The 14,547-nt window shown below is 36.3% G+C and overlaps 1 protein-coding gene across 9 annotated transcripts in view; it reads right to left on the reverse strand.

The window, feature by feature from the left end:
* Nucleotides 1–14,171, reverse strand: part of LOC124404527 (kinesin-like protein KIF13A) — a 32,111-nt gene extending 17,940 nt beyond the window's left edge. For 5 of the 9 annotated variants that reach the window (XM_046878731.1, XM_046878734.1, XM_046878730.1 and 2 more), the window contains exons 1-9: nucleotides 13,900–14,170; nucleotides 9,060–9,150; nucleotides 3,043–3,206; nucleotides 2,638–2,906; nucleotides 2,022–2,269; nucleotides 1,830–1,944; nucleotides 1,134–1,346; nucleotides 773–1,036; nucleotides 220–469 (exon numbers count right to left, since the gene is read on the reverse strand). In XM_046878731.1, the coding sequence (XP_046734687.1) occupies nucleotides 220–469; nucleotides 773–1,036; nucleotides 1,134–1,346; nucleotides 1,830–1,944; nucleotides 2,022–2,269; nucleotides 2,638–2,906; nucleotides 3,043–3,206; nucleotides 9,060–9,150; nucleotides 13,900–13,957 (1,672 nt within the window). In that variant the 5' untranslated portion in view covers nucleotides 13,958–14,170. Of the gene's footprint in view, nucleotides 1–219; nucleotides 470–772; nucleotides 1,037–1,133; nucleotides 1,347–1,829; nucleotides 1,945–2,021; nucleotides 2,270–2,637; nucleotides 2,907–3,042; nucleotides 3,207–9,059; nucleotides 9,151–13,899 lie in introns of all 9 variants that reach the window. The other 4 variants (XM_046878735.1, XM_046878728.1, XM_046878729.1 and 1 more) reach the window with 1 other exon arrangement.
* Nucleotides 14,172–14,547: the final 376 nt, after the last annotated feature.

A 14,547-nucleotide genomic window follows, 5' to 3' on the forward strand; every position in this document is an offset into this window, starting at 1 on the left:
ATAGCAATGCTTGGATGTTTACAGTAAAAAGAAATAACAATTCAATCAAAATTATCAAGGCAATGGAAATAACTATTTACAATGTGATAGTAATATACAGTAACAATAACATCAACAATAATATTGCAATAGCAGTTATCAATTTATCATTAATACTATTAGTTGAATAATAATGACAGCAACAAAAAAAAATAACAATAATAATAATGATTTAGAAACCTGTAGCGCTTCTGGGACAGTTTACTCTGAAGAAATGATGATTTCCCCAGACAATTCTATCGCCATGATGTAACGGGGTTCTATCGGTAACCTGACTGCCATTTATGAAACATCTAGCCCCGGTCAACGGGGTCATGTGAAGTCCTGACTCTTCGATAGTTATGACACAGTGTTCAGGCTGAATTCCCAATCCGTGAAGTTGAATGTCCTGAGGTGTTGCTGCCGATCTACCGCCGACTAATGTCCGTTCCTAGACAACATAAGGTAGAAATAGAAAATGAAAAATTTTGATTACTCAGTTTTTTTAACACTGGTATTCTAAAGTGCGAGATTGATCAGAATTTGAGACTTGTAGGACTTTCTAAAATTTTTTGTGCATTCTAGAATTATCTAATTTTAGTGAAAATGAATAATGTTTAAGCTAGTCAAATTGAATTATTGTGTAGCTTTTTCTTTATTTTGCCATAATTTGCAAGATTTTTGCGAGCAACGTAAAACACGGATAATATTCCCAAATGTTGATAATTTGCTGGGATATTACACTATGACGGACCTTGAGATAGTAAACCAGCAACTCGTTCAAGCTGGGATCAGCGTTGAGGTTTACTAAGTAATATTTGCTCTTCTCAACTTGAATCCCCGATGCCTGTACACTGATTCCCATTTTTTCAAGAGCCTGCTGCCTTTCGTGCTGTAGTTTTTCAGTCTTCACCAACTTCTCTTCCCACGTCTGGGACATCGCCTTCATCAGACGCTCCGACTCGGATAATTTTTCAGTTATATCGGTACGCTGCTGACCAACGACGGATCCGTGACCCTGAGTAAAAATTGCGTTTTATTTTTTGACCCTTCGTTTTCTTTATTTATGATGATTAATCTAAAAAAAATCGAGTTAAAATTAACAAAATTCTCACCGTGGCGTGCAGCAGCATTTCCTTCAGTGCTTCAACCTCCTGTCTAAGTTCCCTTATTATTCTGGCGTTCGGATCCTCATTGACAACAGCATGGTTCACTATTTTCTTAGCCCTATCCGCGTATCTCAGGGTTGACAATGTCTCCTCGTAGTTGTCAGCTGCAGGTGAGATTGTCGCGACCATCACAGTCTTGCTATTTCCTCCAAGATTGTCCTGATCATAGTTTTTGGGTCATTTGAGTTATTCAATCAATTTCAAACGAATGAAACAATTGATTTTTTGTAAATATTGACAGTTTTCACATCGATATAACGAACTTCATTAGCTGAGTGAAAAAATCAATTAAAAAAAAGTAGGCAATTCAATATTAAATTCAAAAAAAAAAAACCTTTCGGTATCGGTAACTTCAAGAGTTAAAAAATTTCATTTGTTGTCCACTCTTGATGGATTAAAGCTCATTTTATTCGTCAATTGATGATCTACAGATCACGTAAAATGATTTATGATTAAATATATATTAATAATATATACTAATAGATGCTTTTTTTAGTCAAAACTTGGCAGGTTTCAAATTATTTCTCATTAAGATGTCTTTTGAATAAATTCTCCAAACCTCCTATTTACCTTTTTTTTTTCGATTCACCTTTTTAAATAAAGTTCCATAACTAAAGTAAAGTTGTTGATTCTTCAACTTACCTTAAGTAGCCATGTAAGTACCGAGTCTCTGTAAGGTACAAACTTGTCCTTATTCTTGCTGCTCGAGCTCTGATCAGCTAGTTTTGATATTACTAGGCCTAGTGTGGTTAGTGACCTGGAACCGATTTGAAAATTGTATTATTGACCGAATATGTTATCTTGCTGCAGCAGAGATGACTTCGGGATACCAACTTGTTAATATTGCTTCCTTCCTTAAGCCTATCGCCTACGGCACCAGTTTTGACAGCTCTTTCACTGCCCGCCAGGTCTACAAGCGACATGCGAGAAACTTTTTCCCCACTGACTCCGCTCTTGCTGTCGGTAAGAGTCTGCGTTAGTATTACAGAGAATACCGCATGCGAGCGAGAACTTTCGGAGTTCATATTCGTCGCTGCTACTGTTCGAGATTTATTTCCTTCCGCCATTAGATTATCTATGTCCTGAAATTGCAAATCAAACACAATTTAGACAATAATGAAAAAATTAGTTCAAAATTCGAATGTAGTATCCGATTTTGGAAGGGATGGTAGACAAGTTAATTGAATTTTCGATTATAACATTTGATTATTTCGAGAATCAGGAACAGGTAAATTTAAATTTCGAATATCGTGTTCGATAGTTTGTGGAACAATGTACGAGTCATCACGAATTTGAGAAATCTGAGGTCTAATTGAGGAATGTAACGGAAAAGCCAGTTTAACTTTCGCACTTATTTAAGAAATAACGGAAGTCAATCACGTCAAGTTTTTCAATTAAGAATCTAAGTTTTGTCACAAAGATAAACATTGTAAGTAAAAAAATGTGAAACCTGAAAGGCTGTAACGGCGAGTTGACTCAACCCATCGACGTACGGTCCTAAAACGTTGTGTTCCCTGACTTTGAGCGACTGTTTATTTTGTTTCGGGTCCAACAAGTCGTGCACTTTTTCGTTATATATTTCCATGTAAGAAACTTCAACTTTGTAACTCAGTTCGGAACTTTGTTGTTTCGCAATCATGTCGAAAAGATTGTCGCACAGCCTGGGAATAATACCCTTGTTGTCCCCGCTACCCATCATTGTGTAAGATTTCCCAGAACCTGTAGAAAAAAATTGAATTGATCATCACACAGTGTTTTGAGCGGTAAAAAAAAGACGTACAAATCACACCATATTATTTTCCAAAAAAAAAAAACAATTAACAAATGAATTATATCGATCATATTTCCAAGTTACCAGTTTGTCCATATGCAAAAATGCACGCGTTGTAGCCCTGGAATGCGTTGTCAAGGATGTCCCGACCCAACGCATTGAAAACGACTTCTTGACTAGCAAAAAGATCAGAGCCTGGTTCCAGCGAGAAGAAACAGTGATCAAAAGCAAAAGTTTTCGGTTTGTTCCTGAAAAAAGAGATAAATTAAGAAAAAACCGATTATATAATATTATTTAGGTACAGCATAAAATTTTCGTGTGACTAAATTGCGGAATTAAAACTTTCGAATTCACTCGACCAACTAAGTGATTGAAAGTTCAATTCATTGCTAATTAGATAGCAACGGATTTCAATTTTGAACTTTGAACACATTTGAAATTGTGTTCTGAATTCCGAATTTTAAACAACTACCGAAGTTCTGTTACGATAACCGTTAATAAAATCGTTGAACAATCTCGAGTGAACTACCTTAAGATTTGAATATTAAATTACATAAGGTAAACTTATTATTACTAATAATTCGCAGCGCAGCAGGACGGAGTGAATGAGTCCGGACGAAACGACTCTAACCTTAACTGTATGATGAAATTCCTCGAGAGGCAAAGAGAGTAAATTTTGGGTAAACCCCCCAATTCTCCCCTTTTATGCCCAGACACAACGCCGCGAAAACGTTACTCTAGTTTCTAATTAAGGATCAACCCTTGTTGAAACGCCGCCTGCAGCCTTAGCCGCCATTGCCGAGAACGATCGTCCGCCTGATTCAACTAAATCAGGCCTAAAATGTTACTTCCCTTCAGATTAAGGCACTTTCAATGAATAAATTGACGGAAATCGTTATATAAAACCGGGTATGAAGCTGTGAAAAATGTCCACGCTAAATTCTACGTTATAAACATAAATATTATATATTCGATAACGGAAAACCGTGAAAGCTTTACAAAGTTCGAATACCAATATTTCCATCAAACATTCAATTTTTCACCACAATTTTATACATGACTCGTTCGAGCCGTTGTTCCGGAAATAATGATTGTTTTACAATTTAAACAGTCACCATTATCTAAACGGAAGTAGAAGGCAAACATTATTATGAGTGATGGAACAAAATCTTTATAGCTAGGCACCGTGATGCACTTGAAGAGTAAGAAGCTGATCGGATATTTATAGAAAGATAAATTTTACTGCAGCAGGCCTGCCCTCTTATATTTGAGAGTACATAACGATTAAGGAGTATAAAAATAGGGAAACATTACTAATTATACAGTCTTCTGTAAAGTGAATAAAAGACAGTCACACTACATCTAAATATTACACAAACAGGAGGAACACGAGGAACGAGTAAAATATGGATAATGAATCGTGGATCAGAATTACGGGGCGAAAGGAGGCAACGTTTTCGGGTGAACAAGAGATGACCTTGGCCCACAAGTGGAATTTATTGGTGCGAGCTAAACTCGAGTCTGCAGGGTCAATGAAAACAAACCCTAACCGCAGCGTTACGCAATCCAACGTGAAGGCGTTGAAAAACTTTATTATAGGTATACTTTTTTTTTTTGAATAAATCTTCTTTCTTCAAGGTATAACTCAACAACCAACTGTTAAAAAAAATACACAACATGTTCATTACACCAGTAACGCAAAATGTATTGCCGATTAAATTTAAAAGTCAGAGGTGCTTTTGACGATTTCTTTTTCCCGCCATTCTCGTTACGTCACTATTCAGCGTATGACCTAACCTCACCTTGCGCCAATATTCTACGAGTTTGAAATTAGTAACTTTATCGTAACGAAACATTGGGGGAAAAATCACCATTTTCTTAAATTTTTTGTTAATGATTTTGAAGGAACTAAGATTTCTTCTAAATATGAGTGTGTTTTGTTTTATTACGGTTTACCAAAATTCAGACAATTCCAACCTCGCGAAGTAACGGTTTTTCCTCAGCATGAATCGTTCCAATAACGTTACTAACTTCAACATAATAATATTGTAACCTACAAAACCAAAATTTTGCCATCAATTATCATGATGGAATATTGAATAATGACATCACGCGAATGGAGCGCAATTGGGACGGGTTCCAACTCTTGCTATTTTACATACATTTAGAATCATTTGTATTCATAATCCTTTCCAATAAATATGATGCGTGGAGCACAAATTTTTTCGAATTGCTTTTATGAATTCCAAAACAAATTCCAAAAAATAATGATCGCCATCATTATCGTATTTACAGATATTTTCAAAACAGAACAATACAATATTCGTAAGCGTTTTTTATGCGATAAACGCTGCAGCAAACTAAGCGAGGTAAAATTTTTCGGTAAAACAATGAACGTATATCATACAATGTATATGTACATATGTATGCAGGTGTGTAAAACGTGCAAAATACAATTTGTATGTATGAAATATAATACACTTAATCCACGTCTTTGAAAATATTATATCATGATTCGTATGCGTGAATATCCGCATGATTACATTATACTTGCGAAGGAAAGGTAAGACCATGGAGGCATGCAAAGTGCTGCGCGGCAGTTTGAACGGAAAAAGGCTACACGTAATACAGCCCCAAAGAATTTGTAGAATAGGAAGAAAAAAAAACTCGGGGCTCAGCAGAAAAATCGAAAAAAAAACCTCAAGATTACCCTACGGACCTGGTCCCTCGTGTATGTTATTACGGCATTGTGCAAGAGGCAAATATTGGAGCGATATAATCCTGCGTCAATTGTGTCTTTTAAAGATATATATTACATTCAATTTTCATTATTATTGTTATTGTTATTGATATTATAATTATTACCTCTAACAGTCGTTGCGATGGAGAAGGGAATGAGCAAATATAAAGGGATTAAAAAAGCGAGAAGAGTGCAAAAGAAAATGTCGCGTGCTATCCAGCACGAAGTCGTGATTAAATGGACTTTACGTTTATATGCGATACATGGTGTATTATACCTTACAGACCTACACCTACCCCAAAAATCCTGAAAGGTTTCGGAGGTCACGCGAATTATTACGCCCGACGACGTTTCTATAGTTTGTACTTTACATGTATACGAGTGTGTGTTAGGTGTGTTCGGTACTTCGGTATTCCGAAAATTTTAGGATGTTTTTTATGCAAAATATAACAGGAAGAGCTTTCACTACCGATATCGAAATATTGATGACGTTCATGTTCCTGATCATAAAATTAATGCCTGCTTTGCTAACGTGAATTTGCTTGATAGGATGAAGTCAAGATCTTTGATCTGCAGTTTAGACACATGTCTTAATATTTCTGTGTTTATTGGGTATCAGAAATTCATTTTTTCCGATTAACTAGGTTTTATTATGGTTGAAATTACAGTTTTTACCGAAAAAAACAATATTTCGCTTTTACAGAAACAACTGTATTTCGATATACCGAATATACGGATTAACAAACGGCTTTAGGCTAGCCACAAGCCAGCCCTCGCACTTTCCATTCTTACACTGCAGGTTCCAAGAAATAGAAAAAAAATAATAATATTCAATTCGAATTTCGAACTACGAATTCGAACGAGTAATCAACAATTTAAAAGCCCGCAGGTATCACACTACATGGAAATATGAGGATTTCTTTTATTTTGAAGCACCATAATGGATCCTCCGCGATAAATCTGGGTAGTCTGACCTTTGATTCTGTATTAAAAAACTTTCATCTGCTAATTTCTACGAAATTTGGAATATTTTTAGATTTTTTTTACCATCAGATTCATATTAGATTATATTAGATTCGCCATTTTGAACTTCGCAAATCTGACCTCAGATCATGATCAACCACCCAACAAACATTCAAGAACCAATTTTCACATAAATTCAAATGTTTTTAGTTTTTGTGCAGCATACGCCAAATTTAAATTTAGCAAATTCGACTTTACATTCGTGATCAGCAACCGAAAAATCCTCGTGGTACTAATTTTCATTCAAATCTATTTCTCCGTTCTCAAGACACCATAATTTTTATTTGATTTTTTGGAATTTTCTTACTTAAATCATTCAAAAATTACGGAACCCTAAATCGAATTGAGCCCTAAACTAATCAGTTCTAAATTTGGAATAGCTGCTTCGATTGACACGGAAATCATTGAAATTCGGTAACTGGTTATCGCGATAACGGCGGATGAAAAAATTAATCCCACACACACGCGAGTCCATCCGAAAATGGTCGGCAGTGATTCTCTATGACTCGAAATGTCGAGATCTAGTGAATCCTCAACTCTTAATTTTCGGGGTAATTACAATAACTTATTTTCCCTCTGAAATGGGAAATAAAAAAAAAATCTTTAGGGAAACCAGTAGAAAATATTCGATACCGAACACCCCTAATATATATGTAAATGTATTAACGGTAGCCGGTTGGATTCTGACAATCTTATAACCTGAAATTCCAAACGCCATGGAATATAAACAAAAGAATATAAAGACATGAATTTTTTTTGTTTCATCGAAAAATGATACCGATCAAAATATTTAAGAAGGTGCTACAGGTGCCTTAAAGTCACATAATAATACTTATAATAACAATAATAAATTATATAATAATGATAATCATAGTAACAGATTCATGGAATTTGATTGGCGAATATAATGGAATTTGAGATCTCGTTATTTGCAGAAAAAAAATATAATAAATTGTATGGCAAGGCAGAGCGTCAGCTCAAGGCAAATAGAAGAAAGAAAAGAAGTGAAAAAAATTGCTACTATAGTTGAACTCTCGCGCGGTGCATGATGAGTCACAAAGAGTTAGTTCATACGTCGAGCTCGCTGCTGAAATGCTGTGGGACTTGTTTGTTTGCTTGTTCGTTGTTCGTTGTTCACTTCGGGTAGAAAATGACGTGGATTGACGAGAGAAACTAAAAGACGAGGTAACAAAATTGATGAAGATAAGTCAAGGTTTCTTCAAAATCTACATTTCTAAAAATCGCCCTTTAATACAACGGTTTGAAATTATTTGTAGGAAGAAGCAAGCGTGAGTTTTCAGAAAAAGAAAAACAAGGGAATGCGATAGTTATTTTGAAACGAGATAATAGGAGATCAGCCTATAATCCCAAATCTGGACAGAAAAAGCTCAATTCCAAATTGTGTGATTTTTAGTTTCGCAACTGTTATTGATTTGTGCCGATTTTATGTTGGAAAAGGAACAGTTGTTGTTGAATAGTTGGGGCCAAGAACTTGAGGCTATAAAATGTTCATCACGATGCCCCAACCCTTACAATAAAAAAAAGTCATGTTTTATATACAGGAATCTGTACATAATAGTGAACAAATCTGCAACAGATCCGATGGTCGACGGGCCCGATCGTAATTCAAGATTCCATCCTTACCGACTCCGCCATAGTGAGATCATCGATCGTATAGATCGAGTGGGTCATTAGTTTGCAATTACTAGGATAGCAGAAAAAACTCTGTAAGTACACAGTGACAAATGTCGATCAATCAATCAATCAATTCAGTATATATGGCTCCGATCAAGCGTACATGTGTTTATATAACAAATTCTAGGTAGATATGTTGATTTGATGATTTACAATACACGATTCGGGTGGCTATATTGAATATGGACGACGCGACCACCTGATCGCTGCCTTCGTGATCTGTGATCGAGGTCGGAGTTGTAAGTTCGTTCGGCGGCCATTGTGCAAAACGGCGAGGCTTAACCCTCCGCGTCACTCGTGACGTAACGGATCGATATTCCACTACACCGAGAATTCTTCTAGCTTCTCGAAGGCTGTTCTTACACATATACCTATGCAGGTGTCCATTATATACTGACATGTTATTTCCCATTATTATGTACCTAATTTATTTTACCTACAACAAATGGTGTTCTCATACAATCAAATATTTAAATACCATCGTTCGAAACTACCTTCAAGTTGTTGATAGTCTCAGAGGTTTGTATTTGAATTTTTCAACGATCAACCTGTGAAGACAACTTCACACTGATGATTTTACTTAATATTTCAAGTCGATGACGTGTGACACGAAACGCCTGCACAACATAGAGGCATGACTCACCGGTCGATTTTATCCTGCAATGAGGTTGGATGTTGAAGGATCGTCTGGTCCTTCGTCATCTCGACGACGCACTGGGTTCCCAGTTCGATTTCTGTGTGAAAATTACAGAAAAAATCAATCATTTAATATTGCCACATGGAAGATTATACAGGAACAGGCATTCTCAATCAATTGAATTTTAACAAGCAGTCAAAAAACAGAATTCAACAAACTTCGCTTCGCTTCACGTCATTTTACATCGTCCATAATTGCAATTTCGATGACTTTTCCTTACAGCTTCAAGTTCGAACATGTGAAAATAAATTTTTTTTTCTTTGTATTCTGTCAAGAAAAATACACAACACGAAACGATTGTTGATTCGTGGTATCGAGATATTTTGTTACGTTATTGTTTACATTGTTATTAGTATTGTTGTTGTGTCTGACGCAAGTTGGTTTCTCCCTCCTTTTATAGTAACTAGGGGTATAATATACTTCAGTACATATGTAGATACGAGCTTGACACTTCCTTTCACATGCTGAGTGTCCTCAAAAGCATGAGATCACAAGGAATAAGAAATATATATATATATATCAAATACCCGTAATAATACCAAAATCAAAGTTGTGAGGTAGTCGTTCGCGGGCTACACCGATGTATCGTTATTAGCAATTTTCACATAATCCAACGAAATACAGTGCGAAAATTTTTTTCAAATGAGGAAAATGACTTTTTTTTAAACAGAATAAATAAACATTTTTTTGATAACTTGATCATACTTATGACTAAAGTCAATATTCACTATGCTAAAATTATAATTAACGAGTATAAATAGTTGCGATTAGTTCAGTCGGCAAGTTAGATATTACATGTCCTATACCTTTAAACTATAAATGATTGGATATAGGATATATCAATCGCATTTACTATATCAAAGCAAGACGACATAATTCCTTGACAATTAACATGTAACTTTCCACGCGTGAGAAAAAAATTAGAAAAAAAAAAACTACTGGCTTAAATACCAATCGTGACTCATATGGTTCTTTTATTGATCCAACTAAAATAAACATAATTCGAATGAACGAAATGTATTGATTTGGTGCAGCATATTTACTACATCCCAACAACGCCACAATCGAAAAGCGTATATTATACCTACGTTGACTGAACTCTGCACATCGTGAAAAGAATGCAACGGTATAGTTCTACAGTTATCGACCGAGTCATGTAATTCATACTTTCCGCTAAATTAACAAAACTATATAGCTAAAATTGATTTGAATTTTGCTAAACGTTGATTCCATATTTTTTCTTCAAGGATTCCAACTAAATTTCGCATCATTCAAACGCCGAATGATTGAGTCACCTAATTAGTTACTGCATTCGCTGCTTTATCGTATTTCGCTAATTCAACAAATTTTTTTGCTTCGTTCAAAAATTTTTCCCCATGAACATTGATTATGGAGTTTACATCTTATAGACGCTGAAAAAGACTTCTCGTCTCAATGTTATGCTTCTGATAATTGAGATCGATAAGCGTTTCATTCAATTCAGGATTTGTCATCACCGCGCTGCAGCGTGAGGATCATGCACGTGACCTAATCGACTAATGGATTCTGATCGAATGATTCAGGTGTCTCAGTTTATTCACTTATCAATCGGCTCAAGCCCGCGATCACGATAACAAAACGTATCAGTATTTTAGATGTTTTTTTTAAACTTATGGCAGTCGCAACGCCACGCTAACTGCACAGTATATTATGCGGTTTACTGATTTAAAAAATGCGACAAGAAATTAGCAGCACAAATGCGACAAAATGAAAGAAAGCAAACGAAACCTGCGTGAGAATGTGAAAGAATAATTTATATTGCACTGAGTTCAAAGTTGCGAATTTTTTTTAATTGACCACAGCAGATCCAAGACGCAATATTTTTCGTCTCTTTAACACCGCAAGCTGAAGTCAAGATTAAAAAATTCATTAATTTTAAATTAATGAAAAATTTGTGCAATTTTTCGAAATAAAAAAAAGTATGCTACAAAGGGTGAAAATTATAATACAGCCACTTACTAATATTGAAATTTTATTTAACTATATCGATTTCCAATATAATGTTGGGAATAAATCAGGTATCCGCGAGTTCGAAAAAACCTGCGATATTGTGCATTAACGCGAAACGAGTACATTCAGAAAAAATTTAGCTTCAGTTTCACGACTGACAAGAATATATTGCGAAAGTTTGAATCATGATAGAAAGTTCTTGCACCAGGCATTCTTAAAATGTTTATACAACTAAATCCCGTTACAGATTTGATGGGACTACTTTTCGGCCAATGGGCTGTGTTGATTTTTACCGGGGCCCACGCAAGTATTCCGTAAATCAACCGCCGTGATGATAAAGAACCTTATTTCAGTTCAAAGCCCGTGCTTCTGACATCAAAATAACCTTTATCTATCGCTTGTAATATTATCAGTCACCGAACAACTACTTCAGATTCCCAGAGCCACGAATGATCAAGGAAATAAACCCCAAAATTATAGTTATAATTTCTCCGAGCCAGGTGCTGCCCAAGATAACAAAATATCACTCGATAAAACTGAAGATTATGAAGTCGATTATGTGGTCAAATTTTCGCGAATTTGAGAAAATTTATATTTAAACTCTATTATAACCAATGCGATTAAAAACAATCGATTTTCTGCACACCTTTTTTGAATTCTTCCTGAACTAAGAAAATCAACAATTTCTTCTTACCATATAAATTCAGACTATATATAACTGTAATAAAAAGCAATCTTGGTGTACTTGAATCCGACGTTATCTGTTTTGAAACACCTTGCGATATGCACAAATCGCGTTGCAGGGTCAGAGTACAGTGCTTATATATTATGTAGATATGTGGGTACCCGTGTGTGTGTGTATATATATATATATATATATATATATATATGTGATGATATATAAGCGGGTATATAGGCAGGGCAGGTAGTCTCGATTCATCAGGTTAGCACAATTTATTTATTTTTACGTAAACAGTTTACCGCACCGACATTGAATTACTCATTGTAAAGGCTGGAACAATGTGTCGTCGGTCGCTTGGTCGGTGGCCTTCGGAAGGCAGGTAAAGTGATAATCAGATGTCGCGGTGTATTTATTATACACCATCTATGCTGAACGGACAGACGAGCCGCGGAGACTCCGACAGTTCGCGAATCAACGATTCGCGTTTTTTACTATTTTGTTTTCATTTTGCCCGCTGACAAGGAGTATATAATGGTCTCGATAAAGCCTCTACATCATGGATTCTACTCAAACTTCTAGTCATATCCTTGTTCTAAAATACGCAGCCTGTGATTTGAAGTTTCGTCAAATAGCTCCATCTTCATTTCTGTTACAATTATAACTTCAGATCAATTGTTATGTGTTGTTGCCTTAAATATTAATTTTCTTCGTGCTCTCAGCTTCTCATAAAGTTTCAGAGCGATAGTATTCCACCATAGATCGAGTGTAAACGTATATATTATTTCAGAATCATAGTGAAGTTATTTTAAATTTTCTACGACCTGATTCATTGAATTTTGAAAGTAGATGGCTACATCTTTTAGGCCAAAGAAACACCCTTAGATGTTTCAATGGAATCCATGACCTGGAAGTGTGATACTCTTCTTATAAATTGAAGTTTGTGATGTTAACCAAACGAAACAAAACTGAAATTAGAATATTTAATAACATTAAGATTAACTTGTAAGAGTTACGGCATTAAAAAAGATTCACTTTGGTTTATTCAGGACCTTTTTTACGGTTTACTGCAGATAACAGAATTCAAAAGTTCGTTACAATAACGATTGTCAATTATTTTCCCTTAAATTTGTTCACGTTGCACATGGCTCCGTTGTTTCTTTCAATTACAGATTCGAATTGAAATGCTAGCAGACAATTATTCTAAAGACAATTTTTCATCATTATTTTCATAGTATGACGGTTGTCATTGTGATCAAGGGCTGCAAGATCGCTCTGAAGTTGCCCGAACTGTTAAAAAGTTTCGAACTATTCAAAATACGAATCGTTTCGCTATTGTTTCGATAAATCCGGACGGCATGAACCAGACGAATGGACTAGAATTGCCTACTACAGAGAGCTCTGTACGTTGAAGATTACCAAAAAAAGGACAAAGCCAGGCGACTGACAGAAAGTAGGCCTGACATCCGCAGACTCATGGATGAATATTATACTCGAAAGGTTTACAACCCGATATCGCGTGCGTAAATTACAATTTTAACCAGCCACACGCGTCAGATCGGTAAGTGTCTTGTCTGTCTTTCTTTTCTTTCCTTTTCTTTTCTGAGGTCGACGTAAAGGTATAGGGGAAAGCGGTAGCGATTAGCGAATGTGGTCGTGGCTATTTGCAGTTATTTGTAATCACAAGTGAGCGAAGTTCGAAGCGCCGATGTAGATAATGCTAGGTTCAAGTTGTGTTTGCATGAAATAAATACGGTAGGTGGGAATTACGAGACCTGGATTTCTCGCTCTACACTACAGATCGAATGTTCAGTTCAGAACTTGGCCAGGCTATGTAGAAAACAATAATTGACAATCTTCTGGCGATGCCAGTTTCCTCGGTTTAGGATGCGAAATCAATGATATACTTCTCGGAAAGTATCTACGGCGCTGGCGAAGAACCGTCGCCGCCGCCGCCGCGCGCTGCCCGATTGTGCAGCGAACCAGTATTTCATTCAGCAGGTTAACGTGGATTTTATTAGATTTTTAACAACAATGAGCCGCGGATTAACCAACGCTTCAATCGCAAAATCTGTGGCCGAACGTCGATGTAAATTGTGTTGTATCTTTTGTACCAACCTCGGCGATTGAACGGGCGAACCCGAACGGCGACCTTTATTTTATCCGTAGAAGACATGTTTTAGCAGCACCTTTTTTTACAGGGCACGGAATACCGGGACGAACGGGTTGGATTCTATTTACACTTGTTAAATGTTCACCGCACTCTCGACGATCCACTACATCATTATCAACCCATTTCGCGACTCTCTCTGCATCTTTACCATTCTTTCACTTAGACACCTCACCGTCCCTACGTCGACGACACATCTCGCCATATTGCTTTGCTTGCCACCCTTGGAGTTTCGCTTTTCGTCGGCCGTGGCTCTGTCTGTTCAATCCCCCACCTCAGCCGCTGGCAGCCAATATACGTCACGCAATACGAAATCAACGTTCTGTGGAGATTGTAGATCAGGATGGGTCATTTATGCTTCGATGGTATATAAACATCCTACCTTTACCGACCGAGTCTTTTCCTACTCCATGATCGGCTTATCTAAATATTTTAAGATCAAATCCGTAGCCAGCCGTAGCTGACATTTTTTTGGCCATTCTAGAAGCATCATGCCGTAAAATAATATTGTACAAGACCTCTATTTTTTCATAATATTTACACCAGGAAAAGTGAACTCTGAATGAGTAAATTTGAATAGCAGTTCACTTCCCCAT

Source organism: Diprion similis, chromosome 3 (genome assembly GCF_021155765.1).
Source record: "Diprion similis isolate iyDipSimi1 chromosome 3, iyDipSimi1.1, whole genome shotgun sequence".
Taxonomy (NCBI): domain Eukaryota; kingdom Metazoa; phylum Arthropoda; class Insecta; order Hymenoptera; family Diprionidae; genus Diprion; species Diprion similis.